This window comes from Camelus ferus, chromosome 12 (assembly GCF_009834535.1).
Source record: "Camelus ferus isolate YT-003-E chromosome 12, BCGSAC_Cfer_1.0, whole genome shotgun sequence".
NCBI classification, from domain to species: Eukaryota; Metazoa; Chordata; class Mammalia; order Artiodactyla; family Camelidae; genus Camelus; species Camelus ferus.
The window spans coordinates 6,610,406-6,634,981 of record NC_045707.1 but is presented as its reverse complement, the minus strand read 5'-3'; the positions used below and the strand labels follow the sequence as shown (position 1 = coordinate 6,634,981).

The window sequence follows — 24,576 nt, the reverse complement described above, 5'->3', positions numbered from 1 at the left end:
CATATAAATCTATTATTTTCAGATTCTTTTCCATTATAGGTTATTATAAGATATTGAATATTGTTCCCTGTGCTATACAGAAGGCCCTTGTTGACTATCTATTTTATAAGTTAATCCCAAACTCCTAATTTATCCCTCCCCCTCTTTCCCCTTTGGTAACCAGAAGTTTGTTTTCTGTGTTTGTGAGTCTATTTCTGTTTTGTACATAAGTTCATTTGTATCTTTTTTTTATTCCACATACACGTGATATTGTATAATATCTGTCTTTCTCTGTCTGACTTACTTCACTTAGTATGATAACAGAAATTTCTTTATATTATTAGTATATTTCATAAATTGAAAGCTGGACAATATATTTTTTAGATTTTTAAAATTTATTTGTGTTGAAGTACCGTCAATTTACAACATTGTGTCAACTTCTGGTGTACAGCACAGTGTAAAAGCTGGACAATGTTTTATCATATGCATAAGTGCCACTTAATTCCCTGATTGTAGGAGGGCATGTTGTTTCCAACTTTCCAAGTAATATTATAATAAACGGGTTTTATTTATTTCTGTGGCTATATTGCCAAAATGATTTAACTGTGTCAAGGTGAATTGACAATTGTCAAGCTATTTTTCTGTAATCCATATTTATGCTTAAGCTATCTAGAAAAAAAAATTAAAAGAATTGTCTTAAATATGCTCCAGGATCTAGAGGAAAATGTGGAGAAAGTCAAGAAAATGATATATAAACAAAATAGAAATAACAATAAAGGCATAGAATACCTAACAAAAAACCAAAAATAAAAATCTGGACCTGAAAAATACAATAACTGAAACAAAAAAATCACTAGAAGGATTCAAATTCAGATTTGAATAAGTAGAATAAAGAATCACCTAAACTTGGATACAGGACAATAGAAATTGTTGAGACTGAGGAATAGAAAGAAAAAAGATTGAAGAAAAGTGAACAGAGCATAAGAGACTAGTGGGACACTACCAAGCAGACCAACATACACATTGTGGAATTTTCAGAAAAAGAAGAAAGAGAGAAAGATGTAAAGAAAATATTTGAAGAAATAATGGCTGAAAACTCCCCAAATTTGATGAAATACATGATTATAAACATCCAAGAAGTTCAATAACCTCCAAGTAAGTTAACTCAAAAAGATCCCCACTGAGACACATTATGATCAAACTTTCAAAAGCCAAAGATAAAGACAGAACTTGAAAGCAGGAAGAGAGAAGTGAATCATCACATATAAGGGATTCTCAATAAGATAATCGCAGATTTCTCATCAAAAACATTGGAGACCAGAAACAAACTGTCAAATAAGAATCCTATATCTGGCTAAACTCTTTTTAGAGTGAGAAAGAAATTAAGATGTTCCCAGATAAACAAAAGCTGAGGGAGTTCATTATCACCAGACTTGCCCTGAAAGAAATCCTTAAGGGAGTCCTACAGGGTGAAAGGAAAGAACACTAGACATTAATTTGAAGCCATATAAAGAAATAAAGATCTCAATAAAGGTAAATCCTTGAACAATTATAAAAGCTAATATTATAACAATGGCTTGTAATTCCATGTTTTGCTTTCTACATAATTTAAGAGACTAAAGCATTTAAGAGAATTATTAGACTGGGGGCACATGATGTATAAAGATGTAATTTTGTGACATCAGCTGAAAGAGGTGAAGACGGAAGGGCTATAAAGGGCTATAAATACAACATATTTGTATGTTATTGAACTTAAGATGGTAAAAATTCAAATTACTGTTATGACTTTAGAATGTTAAGTGTAACCCTCATGATGACCACAAAGAAAATAGCTATAAAATATAAACAAAAGGAAATGAGAAAGGACTTTAAACTTTTCACTATTAAAAAATCAACTAAACACAGACAGTAAATGCACAAAATGTGGTACAAAAAAGCTATAAGGTGTATAGAAATTAAACAGCAAAATAACAGAAGTAAGGCCCCCATCATCAGTAATTACTTTAAATGTAAATGGATTAAATTCCCCAATCAAAACAGAGATTGGCAGAATAGACAGAAACTCATGAATTCAACTACATGCTGTGTATATAAAAGACTTATTCTAGATACAAAGACACAAATAAATTTAAAGTAAAAGGTCGGGAAGAGATATTTCATGTAAATAGTAACCAAACAAGAGCAAGAATGGATATGCTAATATCAGACAAATAGACTTTACATCAAAAAGATTATGAAACAAAGAAGGAAATTACATATTAATAAAATGTCCAATTCAGCAAAAGGATATAACAATTATAAAATTTACACACTTAATGACAGACTATCAAATATATGAAGCAAAAACTGACAGAATTGAAGGGAGAAATAGACAGTTCTATGATAACAGTTGGAGATATCAATATCCTATACTCACAATAATGGATAAAACCAAACATGAGATAAATAAGGAAGTAGAGGACTTAAAAAAAACACAACAAACCAACTGGATCTAACAGACATATATAGGACACTCTACCCAACAACAACAGAATACATGTTCCTCTCAAGTAAACATGGGACATTTTCCAGGACAGACCAGATATTAGGCAACAAATTAAGTCTGGATAGATTTTTAAAGATAGATACCATACAAAGTAGCTTCTGTGACCACAAAGGGATGAATTTCCAAGTCAACAACAGAAGTAAAACCAGAAAATTCACAAATTTGTGGAAATTAAACACCACATTCTTAAACCACCAATGGATCAAAGAAGAAATCATAAGGGAAATAAGAAAATACTTACAGACAAATGAAAGTGAGAACACAACATACCAAAACTTAAAGGATGCAGCAAAAGAGATGCTAGGGAGGTGGGGGATTTATAGCTAAAAACACACTAAAAAACAAGAATAATAAATCAACAACTTAACTTAAAAACTTAAAGAACTAAAAAAAGAAGAACAAACTAAACCTGAAGCCAGCAGAAGGAAGGAAATAATAAAGATTACAACATAGATAAATCAAAAAGATAACAGGAAAACAACAGAGAATATCAGTGAAACCAAAAACTGCTTCTTTGAAAAGATTAACAAAGTTGAGAAAACTTTTAGGCTGACCAAGGAAAAAAAACAGAAAACTCAAATTATTAAAATCAGAAATAGAAGTCGGTACATTACTACTGATTCTACAGAAATAAGGATTATAATAGGCAACTATGAACAATTGTATGTCAACAGATTGGATAACCTAGAAGAAATGGATAAATTCTTAGAAACACAAAACCTATAACCCCAAATTGTGAAGAAATGGAAAATCTGCATAAACTTAGTAAGAAGATTGAATCATTAGAAAAGGAAAAAGAAAAGAAAGTCTCCCAACAGAGAAAAGACCTGGACCTGATACTGTCAACGGTGAATTCTGCCAAACATTTAAAGAACTAGCACCAAGCCTTCTCAAAATTTTCCAAAAAACTAAAGATGAGGGAACACTTCCTAACACTTCATCCTATTGGCTACTGTGAATAATGCTGCTATGAACATGGTGTACAAACGTCTTTTAGACCCTGCTTTCAATTCTTTTGGTATACACCCAAAAGTGGAATTGCTGGGTCATTTAAAATTTTTTTAGGAACCTCCATACTGTTTCTCACAGTGGCTGTCCCGTCATACATTCCCACCAACAGTACACAAGCATTCCAATTTCTCCACATCCTTGCCAACATTTGTTGTTTTCTATTTTTTGATAGTAGCTATTCTAATGGGGGAGAAATGAAAACATATGTTCACATAAAAACCTTGTACATGAATTTTTACAGTAGCTTTATTCATAATAACCAAAACCTGGAACCAACTCAGATATACTGCACTGCTGAATGGTTCAATAAATTGTACATCCATAGCATGAAATATTACTCAACTATAAGAAGGAATAAATTATTGATACATGCAACAACCTGCATGAATCTTGAGAGAATTATGCCGAGTGAAAAGTCTATTCCAAAATCTTACATACTGTATGATTCCATTTATATAACATGCTTTAAATGGCAAAACTATAGAAATGGAGAACAGATTGGTGGTTGCCATGGGTTAAAGAGGAGGAGGATGTGGGAGGGAAGTAGGTGTATCAGTAAAACAACAACATGAAGGATCCTTATGGTGATGTAAATGTTCTGCGTTTTCATTGTATCCATGTCAATATCCTATCTGCAAAATGTTACCAGTGGGAGAACTAGGTTAAAAGGTATAAATAATATCTCAGTATTATTTCCTAGAACTGTATGTGAATCTACAATTATCTCAAAGTAAAAAGTTTAATTTTTAAAAAAGCTATAGTTACAGCAATAAACAATCCAAAAAGGATATTAAGAGAACAATTCCATTTACAATAGCATCCAAAAGAATTTTTAAAACTAGGAATAAATGTGAAGTGAAAGAATTGAAAGACTTGTGCACTGAAAACTACAAAACATTACTGAAATAAATTGAAGAAGACTTCAGTAAAGACTTCCTATGTTCATGGATTAGAACAGTTAAGATAGCAATTCCCCCTCAAAGTGATATACAAATTCAACGCAGTCCCTATCAAAATTCTAACAGTCTTTTTGCAGAAATGTAAAAGCTGATTCTCAAATTCATGTGGAACTACAAGGGACCATGGATAGCCAAAACAATATTGAAATCACAAAATAGGAAGACTTACACTTCCCTATTCTGAAACTTACTACAAAGTTACAGTAATCAAAACCATGTAGCACTGGCATAAGAATAGACTTATATACCAATGGGAATAGACCTGAGAGTCTAAAAGCAGAAATAAACCTAAACATCTATAACCAATTAATTTTCAACAAGGATGCCAAGGCTATTCAATGGGGAAATAATGTCTTCAACAAATGATGCTGGGACAACTGGATAACCACATGGAAAAGAATGAAGTTGGACCCAAACCTTACTCCATATTAAAAAATTAATTCATAATGAATGAATAACTGAAAGATAAGAGCCAAAATTATAAAACTCTTAGATGAGAACATGGGGTAGATCTTTATGACACTGGACTTGGCAATGGATTCTTAATTTGACACCAAAAGCATAAGTAACAAGAGAAAAAAATAGATAAATTCAACAAAATTAAAACTTTTATGCATCTAACAGTATTATCAAGAATATGAAAGAGGACCTACAGAATGGGAAACATACTTGCAAATCCCATATCTGATAAGGGTTTAATATCCAGGATACATACCAATATCACTGATGAACATAGATGCCAAAATCCTCACCAAAATATTAGCAAATAGAATCCAACAACACATAAAAAAGATCATGACCAAGTGGGGTTCACCCGAGGGACACAAGGGTGGTTCAACATACGCAAATCAATCAATGTAATACATCACATCAACAAGAGAAAGGACAAAAACCACATGATATCTCAATAGATGCAGAAAAAGCATTTGATAAAATTCAACACCCATTTATGATAAAAACTCTTGCCAAAGTGGGTATAGAGGGAATATATCTCAACATAATAAAAGCTATATGTGACAAACCTACAGCCAGCATAGTACTCAATGGTGAAAAACTCAAAAGCTTCCCACTAAAATCTGGGACAAGACAAGGATGCCCACTATCACCACTCCTATTCAACATAGTCCTGGAAGTCCTAGCCACAGCAATCAGGCAAGAGAGAGAAATAAAAGAGATCCAAATTGGAAAAGAAGAGGTAAAAGTGTCACTATATGCCGACGACATGTTACTATATATAGAAAATCCTAAAAGGTCCACACAAAAACTACTAGAGCTGATCGAAGAATTCAGCAAAGTAGCAGGTTACAAGATTAACATTCAAAAATCAGTTGCATTTCTTCACACTAACGATGAGTCAACAGAAAAAGAAAGTAAAAAAACAATTCCCTTTAAAATAGCACCCAAAGTAATAAAATACCTAGGAATAAATCTAACCAAGGAGGTGAAAGAATTATACACAGAAAACTATAAACCATTGATGAAGGAAATTAAAGAAGACTTTAAAAAATGGAAAGATATCCCATGCTCTTGGATTGGAAGAATCAATATTGTTAAAATGGTCACACTGCCCAAGGCAATCTATAGATTTAATGCAATCCCTATCAAATTACCGAGGACATATTTCACAGAACTAGAACAAATCATAATAAAATTTATATGGAACCATCAAAAACCTAGAATTGCTAAAGCATTACTAAAGAGAAAGAAAGAGGCTGGAGAAATAACTCTCCCAGACTTCAGACAATACTATAGAGCTACAGTCATCAAGACAGCATGGTATTGGTACAAAAACAGACATATAGACCAATGGAACAGAATAGAGAGCCCAGAAATGAACCCACAAACTTTTGGTCAACTAATCTTCGACAAAGGAGGCAAGAATATACAATGGAATAAAGACAGTCTCTTCAGCAAATGGTGTTGGGAAAACTGGACAGCAGCATGTAAAACAATGAAGCTAGAACACTCCCTTACACCATACACAAAAATCAACTCAAAATGGATCAAAGACTTAAACATAAGACAATAAACCTCCTAGAGGAAAATATAGGCAAAACAAAATATAGGCAAAAATTTCTCCTAGAAGAAATAAAAGCAAGAATAAACAAATGGGACCTAATGAAACTTACAAGCTTCTGCACAGCAAAGGAAACCATAACTAAAACAAAAAGACAACCTACGGAATGGGAGAAAATTTTTGCAAATGAAACCGACAAAGGCTTGATCTCCAGAATATATAAGCAGCTCATACGACTCGATAAGAATAAAATAAACAACCCAATCCAAAAATGGGCAGAAGACCTAAACAAGCAATTCTCCAAGGAAGACATACAAATGATCAATAGACACATGAAAAAATGCTCAATATCACTAATTATCAGAGAAATGCAAATCAAAACTACAATGAGGTATCACCTCACACCAGTCAGAATGGCCATCATTCAAAAATCCACAAATGACAAATGCTGGAGAGGCTGTGGTGAAAAGGAAACCCTCCTACACTGTTGGTGGGAATGCAGTTTGGTACAGCCACTGTGGAAAACAGTATGGAGATTCCTCAAAAGACTAGGAATAGACTTACCATATGACCTAGGAATCCCGCTCCTGGGCTTATATCCAGAAGGAACCCTACTTCAGGATGGCACCTGCACTCCAGTGTTCATAGCAGCATTATTTGCAATAGCCAAGACATGGAAACAGCCTAAATGTCCATCAACAGATGACTGGATAAAGAAGATGTGGTATATTTATACGATGGAATACTACTCAGCCATAAAAACTGACAACATAATGCCATTTGCAGCAACATGGATGCTCCTGGAGAATGTCATTCTAAGTGAAGTAAGCCAGAAAGAGAAAGAAAAATACCATATGAGATCGCTCATATGTGGAATCTAAAAAACAAACAAACAAACAAAGCATAAATACAGAATAGAAATAGACTCATAAACATAGAATACAGACTTGTGGTTGCCAAGGGGGTGGGGGGTGGGAAGAGATAGACTGGGATTTCAAAATTGTAGAATAGATAAACAAGATTATACTGTATAGCACAGGGAAATATATACAAGATCTTATGGTAGCTCACAGAGAAAGGAATGTGACAATGAATATATATATGTTCATGTATAACTGAAAAATTGTGCTCTACGCTGGAATTTGACACAACATTGTAAAATGATTATAAATCAATAAAAAATGTTTTAAAAAAAAGAACTCTTACAACTCAAACAACAAAAAGATAAAATACCAAAGTTAAAAATGGGCAAAGGATTTGAATAGATATATCTTCAAAGAAGATATACAAATGTCCAACAAGCACATGAAAAGTTGTTCAATATCACTAGTCATTAAGGAAATGCAAATTAAAACCACAATATCATCTCACACTCCCTAGGATGGCTTTAATATAAACGAGAATAAGCAAAAAGGGGGAAATACCAAGCATTGGCAAGGATGTGGAGAAGCAGGAACTTGGACATTGCTGGTGGGAATACAAAATAGTGAAGTTGCTGTGGAAAATAGTTGGCTAATTCCTCAAAAAGTTAAGCACTGAATTACCATATGACCCAATAATTCCAATCCTAGCTATATACTCAAGAGAAATGAAAACTTAAGTCCACACAGAAACCTATACACAAGTATTTATAGCAGCTATTATTCATAATAGCCAAAAGGTGGAAACAAGCCAAATGTTCAAAAATGGCTGGATGGATAAACAAACTGTGATATATATACAGTGGAATATTATTCAGCCACAAAAAAGAATAAAGTACTAATACATGCTACAGCTTGGACAAACCTTGAAAACATTATGCCAAGTGAGACAAGCCAAACACAAAAATTCACATGTTGTATGATTCCTTTTATGTGATATATACAGAATAGGCAAATCCATAAAGACAAAAAGCAGGTTAGAGGAAACTAAGAGATGAGGGGAGGGGACAATGGGGAATGCATACTTAGTGGATATAGGGTATTCCTATGGAGTGATGAAAAAATTTTGAAACTAGAGAGCTGATGGTTTTACAACATTGTGAATACACTAAATACCATTGAATTGTACATTTAAACATGGTTAATTGTATGTTATGTGAATTTCAACTCAAAAACTTTTTATAAAACTTTAGCAACACTTACTTTTAGATTTTGAATATTAGATTTTATTAACCCTTAAAAACTAAGGTAACCGTTAAGGTTATAAATAACTATCCTTCAGTTGTATACAAAACTAGAAGCTGACAGGCATGCATGTCATGTTTGAAGGAGAACCCCAAGAAATGGCCTGCATTTGGGGGTCTGTTGGCAACCTGTTAGGACACCCTTTGTGGCCCACAAACAGCCTGTGGACCACATTTGAGAATCACTGATCTAGCATCTCCCTGGAACATGACTCAGCAGCTATTGACAGGCACAACTGTTAAAGGAAAAAGTACAGGGCACACAGCCCAGGACTGGAGTCCTCAGTGAGGTTAAAGGGCATGGCACAAGTATGATGGCTATGCTTGTGTGAAAAGGGAAGGGGGATGTGGGCTAGAGCATATGTTCTCTGCTTAGGCTGTAAGCAGGAAGTGACTGTTCCCACTGATGAGAGTTGCCCAGGTATGCTCCATAATTGTACATTATAGCTAAAAGTCAGCCTGAAACAGAAGTCCAGTCACTTACTGACTTGCCACTGCATGTCAGTCTGGACATGAAGTCATGGACTCAACCAGTTTCCAACCCCCCCAAACTTCTGCTGCTTCTCCTGTAGCAGAGTTAGAGGCAAGCTAGCAGCAAATAGATCTTTGAGCCCCTGGCATACGTTTCCACTTCCCAGGAAGAACCTCCCTGCCAGACCTTACCTGGACAAGGCGTCTGTTGGGTATACATCATGCCCCCTGGCGCAGTAATAACATACAGTCCTGAAGGGCCGAACCAGTAATTTACATTTCCAAGTGGCATTCCTCTGGCAGCTTAGAAGACAAGTTTGGCAAAATAAGGACGCTTTAATTCTTTTAAGCTAGATGTACAGCAGCTATCAACCAAATAAACACAGTATCAACCATCACCTTACATGTGTGTCCAACAATGCTCCCAGGATACAAGACTGAAAACATACACTGCCCTTGTTCTGGACTGTATGCCTCCTGAAGGTGGTAATTGTGTGTATTTGCCTGTGCTTATTCAAGGCCTAGCACAGCACCTACCATAAAAGGTACTGAGAAAAAAAATTTCCAAGTGAGGATTCTATCAAGTTGGCAAGATATGTCCTTTAAAGTCCAATGTAATGGCAGTATAGAAGAAAGTACTTCGTGTGTGTGTGTGTGTGTGCGTGTATTTTTTTTAATTGAAGTATAGTCAGTCTACAGTGTTGTATCAATTTCTGGTGTACCGCACAGCACTTCAGTCACACATGAACATACATATATTTGTTTTCTTATCCTTTCTCACCATTCCAAGAAAGTCCTTCTGTTTATCTCCCTCTACATCTCTTTTATAAGGACACTGATGGTATTGGGGGCCCACTTGAATCCAGAGTAATGCCCTCATCTCAAGATCCTTAATTATATCTAAAAATACTTTTATTTTAACAAACAAGGGAACGTTCACAGATTCTGAGGATTAGGACATGGATGATACTTTCGGGAGCTATTATCGGCCTGCCACACTAATTGCTGCCTATGGCATAGGACCAGAGGTAATGTACACTGTTCCAGGCCGGGCCCACAAAAACTTCCCAGGTGAGATCTTTACTCTCTTCCCCTCTCTGCTGGCTACCCAAAGAGGCCGTGGAAGCCATGTGTTAACAATGGCAGAGACTCTATTACCCTGGGTCTTGGAAGGGCTATGTGGAACAGAGCCCCCTTTCACCTCTGCTCATTGGCCTTTATATAAGCAGTAATGTTCATTACCTTAAGCCATTGATAATTTGGGGTTTACTGTTTTAATAGCTAGCATTAACTTAATTCCCTATAAACCTGAAGTTGTCATCCTTCCCTGTTACCCTCCTTTTCAATATTCTATGAGTATCTTCTTTCAGAATAAGTATTTTATTCACTTACGTGTTTGCTTATTTCTTATATGACTCTCACTAGACTGCAGGTTTAACAAAGAAAGGGACTATGTACATATGTCTCATCTCATTCCCTGTTGTGTTCCCAATTGTCTCACCTAGTGTTTGGCACATGGTAAGTACTCAATATATATTTTGCTAAAAACATAAATCAAAGAGCCTTGACAAATCAGCTCTGCAGAGGGGAAGGAATCTTTCCTGGCCAAATAATCAGATCATGAATTATGATGAGAGGTTAGTTAATTCCAAAGGCCTCAAGGAAGCCCACCTCACAAGACCTGACTCTTGCCAGGGGAGCAGGCATAGGTTTCTGCACATAAACCATGATACAATCAGACCCAGAGAAGTTCCAGATATTGGGCCAAGTTCATATAAGTTGCTTAAATCCTTTCCAGGTGGCTGTGCAACCGCTGAGGCTCTGACCTACCTTTGTAGGCTAAGAAGCAGAACTTAGTGAGAGCACAAAAAGGATCCCCTAAAGTTGCCTGACCTTTATCCAATAATCCTAAAAATAAGCCCCTTCAGTACTGTGAGGTTAAAAATAAGAGTCAATTCAAGACCCAGAATGCAACTGTCCTGAGCTCCCCAGACATCCCTAGATTCTCCATAGCTACACTCCCTCTGTCTGCTAGATGCCCTGTTATCCAACATTAGGCTTCCAGACTCTGTCTGCCATCTGGACCATGAACTGCTGTCAGTTGGAAACAGCTTGTGAATTCCTTGGCATTTATATCTTTGCCCTGTATTATTAAAGGTGACTGTAAAAAGGCTTCTTACTCCTCAATTTTCTACAATATGTCTCTCCTGTCACCTTTCTTCTCAGCAATTCACTGAAATCTCTCTTGCTAAGACCACCAACACCCTCAAATTTCCACATGCAATGCACATTTTTCAGTTTTTATTTTACTAAACATCTCTCCAGGAGCTGACAGATGACCACCCAGTAATGCTTGAAGCTTAACTTCTGGAATAATAAACTCACTTGATTCTCCTCCTACCTCTCAGTTAGCCCCAGTATTCACTGAAGATCCTTTAAATGTTGAGGACCCTTGGAATACCATCCTTAATTCACTGAATGAGCCCATCATTCACATGGCTCCAGAGATGACCTGTGTGCTGAGGATTTTCAAATCAGGTTCTTGATGCAGTTCATCTTTGGAGGTCCGAGCTGTATGTTCACTGCCTCCAGAATCTCATGTACCTCACACTTAATATGGTGCAGGATTTAAGAGCGTAGGCTCAAAAAAGCACTACCCAAAGAAGCAGGGCAGCTTTCTTTGAATTCCAACATGAGCCAACTCTGAATCTTAAAAAAGTGTAGACAGTATTACTTATACAGTATTCTTGCCAAAATATATGACCTGAATATAAGCACGAGGAAACAGACTAACACAAATTAAGGGACATCCTACAAAACAATAAGGCTGTATTCTTTTTAAAATGTCAATGTCATGAAAGACAAAGAAAGGCTGAGCCCAGATTAAAAGAGACCAAAGAAATAGGACAACTGAATTCAATCTGTGATCTGGGATTAAATCCTAGATTGGAAAAAAAAATGGTATTAGAATTAGGAATAGTAATGGTCAATCATTTGAATCTGAATATCAACTATGTATTAAATAATCATTTTGTTTCAATGATAAATTCTGTGATGTGATAAGTACACTGAGGTTAGATAAGAGAATCCCCTTGTTCTTAGGAGATACACACTTGAATATTTAGGAATAAAAGAAATTTTCTTTGTGTGACTTACTCCTAAATAGTTAAACAAAAGAAAAAAAAAAAAAGAACAACATGAAACAAATGTGGGAAGATGTTAATAACAGGCGAATCTAGATGAAGGGTCCATGGGAATTTATTGTAATATTCTCACAATGTTTCTATAGATCTGATTTTTTTTCAAAACTAAAAGTTTAAAAAGAGAGAGAGTAGGTTTAAGGTTTAAATTCCAGCCCCATCATTCCAGCCTTGGGAAATTATATAACCACTGATTCAGTTTCTCCAGCTACACACTGGGGATAATGATAGGACCTACATCATAAGTTTTTGTGAATATAAATAAATTAATACGTGTAAAGTTCTTGAAACACTGCCCAGTATATGATTAGCATTCAATAAACGTTAGCTAGTATTACTATGTCTATAACTGAACTCATTTCCTCTCCAATTTAGACTATCTCTTATACTCGACCATGGTTTATAGCATCGTGATCCAATCAGTCTTCTAAGTCAGAAAATTTACTCCATCCTTCTGTGTGTTCCCAGGACTTTGTCGATGCCTCTGTTACTGCACATACCATAAGACAGGATAATGTATTTGCATATGTCTATCTCTACTAGGTTGTGTTAGTCTCAACAGATTGGAGGTGGGGATAGAAGGCAAGGGAGAAAAGGGAAGAGCATTCCAGACAGAGCAAATAGCACGAAGGCTTAGAGATGGGAGCACAAGACACAAAGAAGTCCATGGATTGGCATACAAAAACTGAGAGACTGAGGGGCATAAAGTGAGGCTAGATTGAATTAAAATATATCATAAAAAGATTATTTGCATTCCAAGTTTGAAAGAGTCCTCCAATACATCCATTATATCAGTGCTGCAGGGCTTGACAGTATCTCTTCCCATGCTTTAGTCCCATGGAAGACTTAAATTAAACCCACTAAGAGAAGCAAAGGCAAAGCCAGAGAAGAGAGAAGATAAAAAGGCATACCAGAGGCAACATGGCTGAAAGTGAGGCTGCTCAATGATATGTAAGACCAGCACTTAAGTGGACAAAAGACTATCAGGTATAATTAGTCATTCAGGTATCAGATGGTAACCTCCCAATAGACTGCAAACTACTTCAGGATAGGGACGGACTAAATCTTGTGTTCCCAGCACCTAGTATGGTACTTGGCACATAGTCGGTAGGCTCAGGAAATGTCTGCTGAATATATGTGCAATTACCAGCTGCCTGACCAGAGAGGCCAGACATCTTCACTAGCTAACTTCAATTACACAGGCTTCAAAAATCCAAAGCCCTTAGTATTTTTATCAGCATCGCTCACCAGCAGAGGCAGCTTTCGTCAGCAGCTGGGCAAATTCAATGGCACCTCCTTTTCTGAAGGCTAACTTAAAAACAGCCTGTCCTTCCCAGCCACCTGGGGAAAAAAATGGTACACACTCACTGAGAGGCTGGCACAGCTGGTAACAGGACTGCCACAAAAACTGAGAGAAGCACTACCCAAAGAAGCAGGGCAGCTTTCTTTGAATTCCAACATGAGCCAAGTCTGAATCTTAAACCTTCTGGAAACTTTTGGGGAACAAAGTACATTTCTGATGGGGAGCACTTACCATCCGGAGCTGCCTGAATGGTTCCTTTAATGTAGTTGGGGGCAAAGACTGGTTGTTCAACGGTACAGTTACTCATCAGATCAAATGGCATCATAAAAGAAAACATGGGGTCGTTGACTGAGTGTGAAGTCACAAAGATCACCTAAGAGAGGAAAGAAACTTAGGAAGAGGAAGGCCATTTGTCCATGGATTGAAACATGGAAGAGCTATTCTAAAGTCAAGGCTGCTTTGGCATCCTGGCCTAATTGAGAAACATCACCAATTTTTTTCCACCACTCCTCAACATGGAAAATCTCAAAGTGAGAATGTTTTAAAACACTTTGAAAGTCAATGTTTAACCTCTCTCCATTTTAAGGAAAACAAATGTAGAGTTAATCAGATCAAAGTAGTAGTAGAAATTACCCGGTATGAAGTGAGAAACAATGTTCCCCTCTTTGTACCACTAAAGAGATTGGATCCCACTGGTTGCTGTAGGAAGGAGAGGTCCACATCTGAACATTGCTTCAAGACACTGTGGAAAAGAAACAGCAGACAGTATACAATTTAGAAGTTATGCAGAATGATACAAATAAAGTTCTTAGCACAGTTTCTAGCCTGGAGGGAGATTTTAATGTTACTTGCTGATGATGCTGCTGCTATTTTATTAAAATAGAAAGTAATTTAAATGATCTTGTTCTCTGGCAATTCACACTTATTCTTCTCCCTCTTTATCAGTGGGTTTTTTTTTTCCCTTATCAGACCTACTTTTATTATTGTTTATTCATTAATTCGTATACTTCTTGTACAGTTGGTATAAAGCACTATGTTAATGGAAATGTTTCTTGGACTCTGGTAAAGAAGGCAAGGCATACACAGAGTGCTCCAGGATCCTCTGACATGTTGTTTCCTCTTCCTGCCATGTTCTACCCTGACTCCTAACCTGTAAAACTTGGATTCATCCTGTTCTCACTCATAGAATCCTACTGTTTTCTTTCCTTTCTTAGTAATTATTATAATACATATGTATGTATGTATGTATGTATGTATGTATGTATGTATGTATGTATGTATACACACACATATATGTGTATGTGTTTGTTTATTCAATGTCATCCCTAAAAATCATTAGGAACAATGTCTGTCTTCCTTGCCACTGTAGCCCTAGCAAATAATGGTGCTACAAAACATTTATTGAAAGAATGAGTGAATGAAAACATGAATACAGATAATAATGCAAGTAATATATGCAAGCATCACATAAATGGCACAAAAATATTACAGCAGTTTAGTGGAAGGAGAGATTAGCTTTCGGTTGAAGTAATTAGGAATGACTTTATGGAAAGTTGAAATTTGAGCTCATTCTTAAGAGATGAATAGTGTTTCAGTAGGCAGAAGTGAGGGTAGGGGACAATCTGATGGGGAGTAAACAGCATTAATGGAGGTGCAGGAGCAGCATTAACGGAGGTATGCAGTGGAAAGAAAGCTGCATACTTGGAAGCAGCCTACCTGTGTGGATTCATCAAAACAGCATGGAAGTAAGGTTGGGAGGAATAGTGAGATGAAGCCATGCTGAGACTAGAGCTTGGAGACATCATTTGATAGGCAAGAAGGAACTGTGAGCTGCAGCTGTCTCAGTAGGGAACTTACATGATCAAGGAGGTGGTGGTGTATCAGAGAGAACAATCAGTTCAAGCGTTCCTAAAATAGTCCTGATATGAGGTAATAAGAACTGCAACTAGGGTGGTGGTATATAGATAAAAGGGGCTTTTTAAGAGATTATGAAAATATAGGATGTCAGCAAATATGGTGGAACAGGGAACTCTAAAAATCAGCCCAGACAGAGGAAGCAAGATGGCGGAGTAGAAGGACGCTTGTAGCTCACCCTCTCCCACAAATACACCAAAACTGACATCTACGGACCCACTCAGCCAACCAGAACACCTGCCGAACTCCGACAGAACATCGCCCTCTTCGAAAGACTAAGACGCCAAGAATCTGGTAGGAAAAAAGGAAAAAAGAAAGAAGAAAAAGCAAAACAGTGCGGGACCAATCCCGCGGGGAGGGAGTGGCAAAGGAGGACGGACACTCGTTCGCTGGGTCTCCCCTCTCCAACAGAGAGGCCAGTGGGACAGAGGAGGAACCTCTGAGGCTCAGATCTGCCCCGAGCACCCCTTGACCGACAGAACTGAGTTAAACAGGCACAAAGGGTCCCCGCGACACCCAGCCTGAGACGCGAGCCGGCAGCGGGGGCCAGGGCAGGCATCCCGAGCTGGCCGGAGGACTGGGGCAGCTGCACTGAGGCAGCCCCAGGGGACCGCAGGGGGCTGCGCGCCGTGGCTGGGAGGGGATACGGAGCAGAACCTCGGTCCCCCATAAATTGCGAAAAAAGCAAAGCAACATGGCTGGTGTGCCCTGGGGGAAGGAGCGCCATAGCCTTGTCTCCTCAGACCTGCGCCGCTATTACTGGCACTTCTTGCGAGAAGAGAGGCGGGGCTCAGCCACAGCTGCCATATTCTTCTGTGCACAGTGCCCAGGTGGGGGCAGGGCCGAGACCTGAATCCGTGCCAGGGGGCTCCGCAACCTCCTAGGCAGGACTGAGACTTTACAGCTGGAGGCAGATAGGATCTTTCTGCCCTGGTACCTCAGAGAACTCACGCCACCAAGACAAACAAGGAGCTGAGATTTGGCACGGAGCAGAGGCAGGGCCGTTCCACGGTCTTCTCCGAGCCCGCCTTCGGAATGCCGACCCGAGGTAGAGCGGGCAGCTGCACAGAGCAGCGGAGCGACCGGCATCGGGAAAGGGAGGGCGGCAACCCGCTTTCCTGGCAGGAACGCAGCACCTGACTGTGGTGCTGGGAGGGGGCGCTATCTGCCCACCTGCCTCCCCTGAGTAGCAGCATCTGACTGCGGCATCGGGAAGGGGAGTGACCCGCCCGCCCACCAGATAAGAGCTCAGCACCTGACCCAGTGTTGGGAGGGGGCACGATCTGCTAGAACCAACAGCCACTGGGAGCAGCACAGAAGAGAGCGCCAACAGAGGGCCTCTGGAAACAGCAAGCTGAGTTCGTGAAACAGGGCGAAGACACAAAGACCTCTCAATAAAATCCTTAAGAGCACAGCATCGCCAGGAGAACTAGATAACTGATACTCCTTAAGCCACAGTGCCAGAGAGATATGAGCAATATGAAGAAGCAGAGGAACCACTCCCAATTAAAAGATCAAGAGAAATCCCCTGAAAGCACAATCAAGGAAATAGACATTGATGGCCTACTAGATCAAGATTTCAAAAAAGGAGTGATCAAAGTACTGAAGGAACTAAAAGAAATAGTTTTTAGAGATATAAAATATGTCAAAAATGAAATAGAAGCTATAAAGAAGAACCAAGTAGAATTAGTAAACTCATTTGCTAAGATGAGATCTAACCTAAAGGTTGTACAAAGCAGGCTAGATAATGCAGAGGAACGAATAAGTGACCTAGAAGACAGGACAACAGAAAGCACCCAATCAGAAAATCTGAAAGAAAAACAAATAAAAAACAATGAAAACAATATAAGGGACCTATGGGGTAATATAAAGTGTGCCAATCTATGCATAATAGGGGCTCCAGAAGGGGAAGAAAGAACAAAGGGGATTGAAAAGGTATTTGAAGAAATCATGACTGAAAACTTCCCAAACCTAAAGGAATCAGATATCAAAGTACAGGAGGCTCAGAGGGTCCCAAACAGGAAGAACCCAAACAGACTCACACCAAGACATATTATAATCAAGATGGCCAGCGTCAAGGATAAATGATCCTAAAGGCACCAAGAGAAAAACAAAGAGTGAGTTACAAGGGAACCCCCATAAGGCTCTCAGCTGATTTCTCTACACAAACACTACAGGCCAGAAGGGAGTGGCAAGATATACTCAAAGTCCTGAATGAAAAAAAAAATGCAGCCTAGGATACTCTATCCAGCAAGGCTATCCTTTAGAATAGAAGGAGAGATAAAGAACTTCACAGACAAGCAAAAACTAAAAGAGTTTAGCAACACTAAACCCATGCTAAAAGAAATATTCACAGGTCTACTCTAAATAGAAAAGAAGCAGGATGCTACAAAAATGAGAAACTCATAACTGGAAAGGAGATAATTGCCATGAATTACAAAAAGAATAAACAAAATTGTAAAAGAAGACATCTAAATCATTAAGAGTGGGAGAGGGAAGCAAGGAAAGCCATTGTGGAAAACAGTATGGAGATTCCTCAAAAGACTAGGAATAGACTTACCATACGAATCCCACTCCTGGGCATAAATCCAGAAGGAACCCTACTTCAAAATGACACCTGCACCCCAATGTTCATAGCAGCACTATTTACAATAGCCAAGACATGGAAACAGCTTAAATGCCCATCAACAGATGACTGAGTAAAGAAGATGTGGTATATTTATATGATGGAATGCTATTCAGCCATAAAAACTGACAACATAACGCCATTTGCAGCAACATGGATGTTCCTGGACAATGTCATTCTAAGTGAGGTAAGCCATAAAGAGAAAGAAAAATACCATATGAGATTGCTCATATGAGGAATCTAAAAACAAAACAAAACATAAATACAAAACAGAAACAGACTCATAGACATAGAATACAAACTTGTGGTTGCCAAGGGGGTGGGAGGTGGGAAGGGACAGACTGGGATTTTAAAATACAGAATAGATAAACAAGATTATACTATATAGCACAGGGAAATATAAACAAGATCTTGTGGTAGCTCATAGCGAAAAAAAAATGTGACAATGAATATATATATGTTCAGATATAACTGAAAAATTGTGCTCTACACTAGAATGTGACACAACATTGTAAAATGACTATTACTCAATAAAAAATAAGCCCAGAATTCTAAAATCTAATCAAAAGCTTACAGCAACTAGGGGGATGTTTAATCAAGAAAAAAACTAGTTGAATCTCAATAAGAGAGCTTTGTACACTTTAACCTACCCTGGTACTCTCCTCCACTCCCCAGCTTGGCAACAATCTTGAAAACAACAATCCACATTCTCAGTACTGGTACCAAGTACTGGAGGGAGGAGAACAGACCTCAGAGAACTGTGATTGTCTGTTTTGACCTGTCTGGTGGTTTCCTGAAGGACTGGCTCTCAGGGCATGTGCCTAATTCAGAACTCTCTCAGGACTTAGGCAGCCACCCAGGGTACATGTGTCAAAAACATTTCAAGCAAAATCTGTTAGAACTGCTATCTGGGGCAAAGGATGACATTTGGGGCAAACAATTAAAAAAAAACTGAAAAATCAGGAAGGAAAGACTGGGGAATGAGAGGCTTTGAGGAATAAAGGCTTTGAAAACCTCTGACACGTTCGTGGGAATCTAGAAAGCACAACACATATATTTTCAAGGCTGAGTTCATACTCAGAAGAAACCTGAGAAGTACCTAAACTCTTACCTCTGGCTGATAATGAGGCTCTGCCTAAGTAAAAAGTAAAAGATAAGACAGAGTTTTAAACTGCCTGGCTGAGTGATACAGGCTCCAAAACACACACACACACACACACACACACACCCTTCATCTGCAAAGACTGGGGTTGTTGTTGTTGTTGTTGTTGTTGTTGTTGTTGTTGTTGTTGCAGACATGTAAGCAAATTGTCAAATCACTAAATTAATAGAAGCAAGCCACTAAATTAATAGAAAAGAGTCCACATTTGTCAAGAGCCACACAAGACAAACAGAGTATAGACTTTAAAAAATTAGTTCAGAAAAACTACTACATAATACTACAAACAAAACCACTACAACAAGCAGCAACAACACCCAGAGGAAGAGGGAGAATCTGATTTCCAGAGTTGTCACATTATAATTCAAAATATGTCCAATTTTCAACAACAACAAAAAAATCATAAGGCATACAAAGACACAAGAAAGTATGTCCCATTCACAGGAGAAAAAGAAATTAATTGAAACTGCCCCTGAAGAAGCCCAGAAATTAGATTAACTAGACAAAGGCTTTAAATAAACTATTTTAAATATATTCCAAAAGTTAAAGGAAACAATGACTAAACAACTAATGGAAAAGGTTGAGAACAATGTCTCACCAAGTAGAGAATATCAATAAAAAGATAGAAATTATAAAAAAGAATCAAATAGAAATTCTGGAATTGAAGACTACAATAACTGAGATAAAAAAATTCAATATTGGGGGGCTTAATGGCAGATTTCAGCAGGAAGAATTATTGAATTTGAACATGGGTCGATCAAGGTTAACAGTTACTATCTGAGTAACAGAAAGTAAAAAGAGTGAAGAAAAAGGAACAGAGTCTAATAGACCTGTGGAACACAATTAAACATATCAACATATACATAATGGGACTAGCAGAAAAAGAGGACAGAAAAAAAGGGAGCATAAAGACTTTTTGAATAATGGCCAAAAATTTCCTAAATTTAATGAAAGACATGAATCTATACATCCAAGCTTAACAAATCTCAAGTAGAATAAACTCGAAGAGATCCACACCAAGACACATTATAATCAAACTGCTGAAAGCCAAATACAGAGAATCTTGAAAGCAGCAAGAGAAGTGAATCATCATGCACAAGGAATTCTCAATAAGACAAACAGCTGACTTATCATCAGAAACTATGGAGGTAGCAAGATGACATATTCAAAGTGCTAAAAGGAAAAAAAGTGATCAACCAAGAATTCTATATCTGGCCAAACTATCCTTCAAAAATTACAGGGAAATTAAAACTTTACCAAATAAACAAGAAATGCTAAAGGAAGTCCTTCAGCCTAAAATAAAAGACACTAGACAGTAAGTTAAAGAAGATACAAATAAATGGAAAGACATCCCATGCTCATGTATTAGAAAACTTAATACTGTTAAAGATGTCCATAGTAACTAAAGCAGTCTACAGATTCAATGCTGTCACTATCAAGAACCCAAAAGCATTTTTTTTCACACGCAAGTAAATTCATTCTAAAATTCATATGGCATCTCAAAGGACTCTGAGTAGCCAAGACAATTTTGAAAAGAACAAAGTTGGAGGACTCACACGTCCTGGTTTCTAAATGTATCACAAAGCTACAGTAATCAAAACAGTGTGGTACTGGCATAAAGACAGTGGAATAGACTATAGAGCTCAGAAATAAATCCTCAGGTACATGGTCAAATAATCTTCAAAATTCCACAAAGATGTCATAACCACTCAATGGGGAAAGGGCAATCTCTTGAACAACTGATGTTGGGAAAATAGATATCCACATGCAAAGGGATGAAGTTGGACCTTTTCTTACACCATATTAAAAAATCAATTCAAAATGGATCAAAGAACTAAACATAAGACCTAATACTACAGAACTCCTGGAAGAAAACATAGGCAGGAAATTTCATGCTGTTAGACTTGGCAAGTTTCTTGCATTTGACACCAAAAGCACAGGCAACAAAAGCAGAAATAGACAAATGGGACTATATCAAACTTGAAAACTTTGGTGCATCAAAGGACACAATCAAGAGAGTGAAAAGTCAACCTCCAGAATGAGGGGGAATATTTGCAAGTCATAAGGGGTTAATTGGATAAGGGGTTAAAATATCCAGAATATATAAAGAACTCCTTACAACTCAATAACAAAACATAACCTGTTTTTAAAATGAATAAAGGATTTAAATAAACGTTTCTCCAAATATGATATCTAAATGGCCAAAAAATATGAAAAGATGTTCACTATGACCAATCATCAGAGATATGCAAATCAAAACAACAAATGAGATATCACCTCACACCTATTAAGATGGCTATTATTTTAAAAAAGCACCAGAAAATAATAAGTGTTGCCTAGGATATGGAGAAACTGGAACACCTGTGCACTCTTGGTGGGACTGTAAAATGGTGCAACCACTGTGGAATAATATGGAGTCTCCTTAAAAATTAAAAATACTACTACTCTATTATCCAGCAATCCCACTCTGGGTATATATTGAAAAGAATTGAAAGCAGGGTCTCAAAGAGATATTTGCACACTCACATTCATAGCACCACTATTCACAATAATCAAGAGGTAGAAGAAACCTAAATGCAAATGCCATCAGTGATTGAATGGAGAAACAAAATGTGGTATATAAATACTATGGAATATTATTCAGCCTCAAAAAGGAAGGAAATCTTGTCACATGCTACAACATGGGTGAACTTTGAGGACATTATGCCAATTGAAATAACTCAGACAAAGACAAATACTATATGATCTTACCTACATGTGGAATCTTTAAAAACAAAAAGTCAAATTCACAGAAAGACAGTAGAACAACAGTTATTGGGGTTGAAGGGATGCCAGGAAAAGATACAAATTTACCATCATTTAGGATAAATAAGTCTAGAGATCCAATGTACAGACTTATTAATGCTGTACTGAACATTAGAAATATGCTAAGAGAATAGATTTCAAGTGCTGTCATCACACCAAAAAATGGTAATTATGTGAGATGATGACTAGTGATCATTTCACTATGTGTAGTATATCAAATTATCACATTGTATATCTTAAATATATACAATTTTTAATGGTTAAGATGATAAATTTTGTTGCTTTTACCACACACAAAAATGATGGACAACTTAGCAAAACAAAGAACATTTATGAACAACGAAAATTTACCAAAGACATAAATGGCTAATAACAATATGACAAAAATAATTTCACTAGTGATAAAACTTAAAAAAAATTTCATTATTTAGATTCCATTATCAGACTGAAAGAGCTATCAAAAATTAACACAGGGTGTTGGCAAAGGTATGGTGAAATTGGGTACTCAGTATTAAGAGAAATGTAGATGTAAATGTAATGTCACTTCTGTAGGGTGATTTTGCAATAAATATATTTCTATTTATAAATATATTAAAATATAAAATATATTTAATACTTTAAGATATTTTGACAAAGCTTTTCATATTTTTAAAATATATTTTAAATCTTTTTTAAAAAGTATGTCCTCCGATCCCACAATTCTACTTTCAGGAATATGTCTGAAAAAAACATTTTGACAGTTGGGTAGAAATAAGTCTTTAAAAAATTCACTGCAGCAACGTTTATAGCAATGAAAAATTAAAACCAGAATATCCCAGATAGGGGCTTGAGTAAAGATTTAAGCATACTGGAATACCAGATATTAAAAATAATGATACAGATACTAATACTGGTATGCATTCCCAATACATTGGTAAATGAGAAAAACAAGTTACAAAGCAGTCTGAGGTGAGGAAATGTGTGTTTTCAGAGAGGGAAGTGCAGAAGGCTATATACCAAAATGTAAAAAGTACTGGATGTTGGAATTTGGGGTAATTTTAAATGTTTCCCAATTTTTCTACAATGAACACACATGGCATTATCTGCACACGTTTCAGAATATGGATTTTTTAAAAAAAAACCCTCAATGTCTTCTCTTTTTACGAGTAGAGTCTGGCTCATACATTTATGAGTTTTCAGCTGGGATCAGAAAAAATCTCCACTAATCACAGTCAAGCTGTGATGAATTTCTCAACTGTGTATTGTGACTAGGCAGGAGAAGTCAAAATACAACCAATCTTCCCCCTCTCTCCAGCTATTTCTTTAAAGTAGTTTCAATCCAGGAAGCCAGTGCAACAACAGAGCTTTCTTTGATGAGGAGAAAGCAGAGAAGCAGTCCTTTTCCTTTTTGAGGGGCAGCTGGAGTAGAGAAGTTAATGCACAGTACCTAAGTTCAAAGGTCTCCCACATGCAATGGCTATATGATTTTAAGCAAATTATTTCCTCTTTGTTTCAGTTTTCCCACCTGTGAAATGAGGAAAACAGTACCGATCCTCATTCCAGACAGAGTAGATACATGTATACAGCCCTTAGAACAGTGCTTGGCTGTGATTAACCACTCAAGTGCACAGAAAGGACCCCACAAAGACAATTCAAAGGACCATAAAATCTGTATTTGTTATAATTTTTAAAAACCCTGCTTCATTCCCTGCCTCCAGCACACAAACAGAAAAGCAGAAAGACAAGCCCGTAGCCTGAATGAGAAGACACCCAAACGTCAGCTCAGAAGCGGCTTCAAGGCACAGAGCCACAGGCACACAGATCAAAGTTCTCTAGACCAGTGTGTACGGAGACACTGCAGTCAGAATGGCGAGCGATCATTTTCTACTACAATACTGCATAAAGCAGCAGAGGTCCTTCGGGAGCAAGGGAGGTCGTACAGCCTTGATGGTGCGTATAAATTCGTCAAGAAAATATTCTGGGGAAGGGAGTATAGAAAAAAAGATCTGGACATCAGCATTTGGTACTATCTTAACGGATCTTTCTGACAGATGAGTCACAGCGATCTAGCTTAGTCTCACCTGAGCACTGCACTGGGTTTCAGAGTCTCACTGTGGAGCAAGAGCAAAGGAAAATGAGGGCAAATCGAGACAGAGAGAGAAGCATAATTAAGAATTGCTGGAGGAGCCAAAAGGACTCTGGGAAATGGTGGCTGGGTTTTGAGGAGAGATGTGGAGCGGAGTCAAAGCATTAGGTGGGGAAGTGAAAACGGGCTGCTCTGGGCTGAGCCTGATGGAGGCGAGAGGAGGGCCGAGTGGCAGGCACCCAAACGCCACGCAAAACGACAGGTACAAACCCCAGGCCGCCATGGGAGGCCGAGAGCTCATCATTCTTCCTAGACGCGACGTCTTATGGTCTGGATATTTTCAATAAAGTAAGACCGG

The 24,576-nt window shown here is 37.6% G+C and overlaps 1 protein-coding gene across 1 annotated transcript in view; it reads right to left on the bottom strand.

The window, feature by feature from the left end:
• WBP2NL (WBP2 N-terminal like) overlaps nt 1-24,576 on the bottom strand; it is a 32,067-nt gene that overhangs the window by 6,966 nt on the left and 525 nt on the right. The window contains exons 2-6 of the mRNA XM_006174726.2: nt 24,214-24,243; nt 14,283-14,391; nt 13,881-14,022; nt 13,595-13,687; nt 9,339-9,449 (exon numbers count right to left, since the gene is read on the bottom strand). Of these exons, the coding sequence (XP_006174788.2) occupies nt 9,339-9,449; nt 13,595-13,687; nt 13,881-14,022; nt 14,283-14,391; nt 24,214-24,243 (485 nt within the window). The remainder of the gene's footprint in view (nt 1-9,338; nt 9,450-13,594; nt 13,688-13,880; nt 14,023-14,282; nt 14,392-24,213; nt 24,244-24,576) is intronic.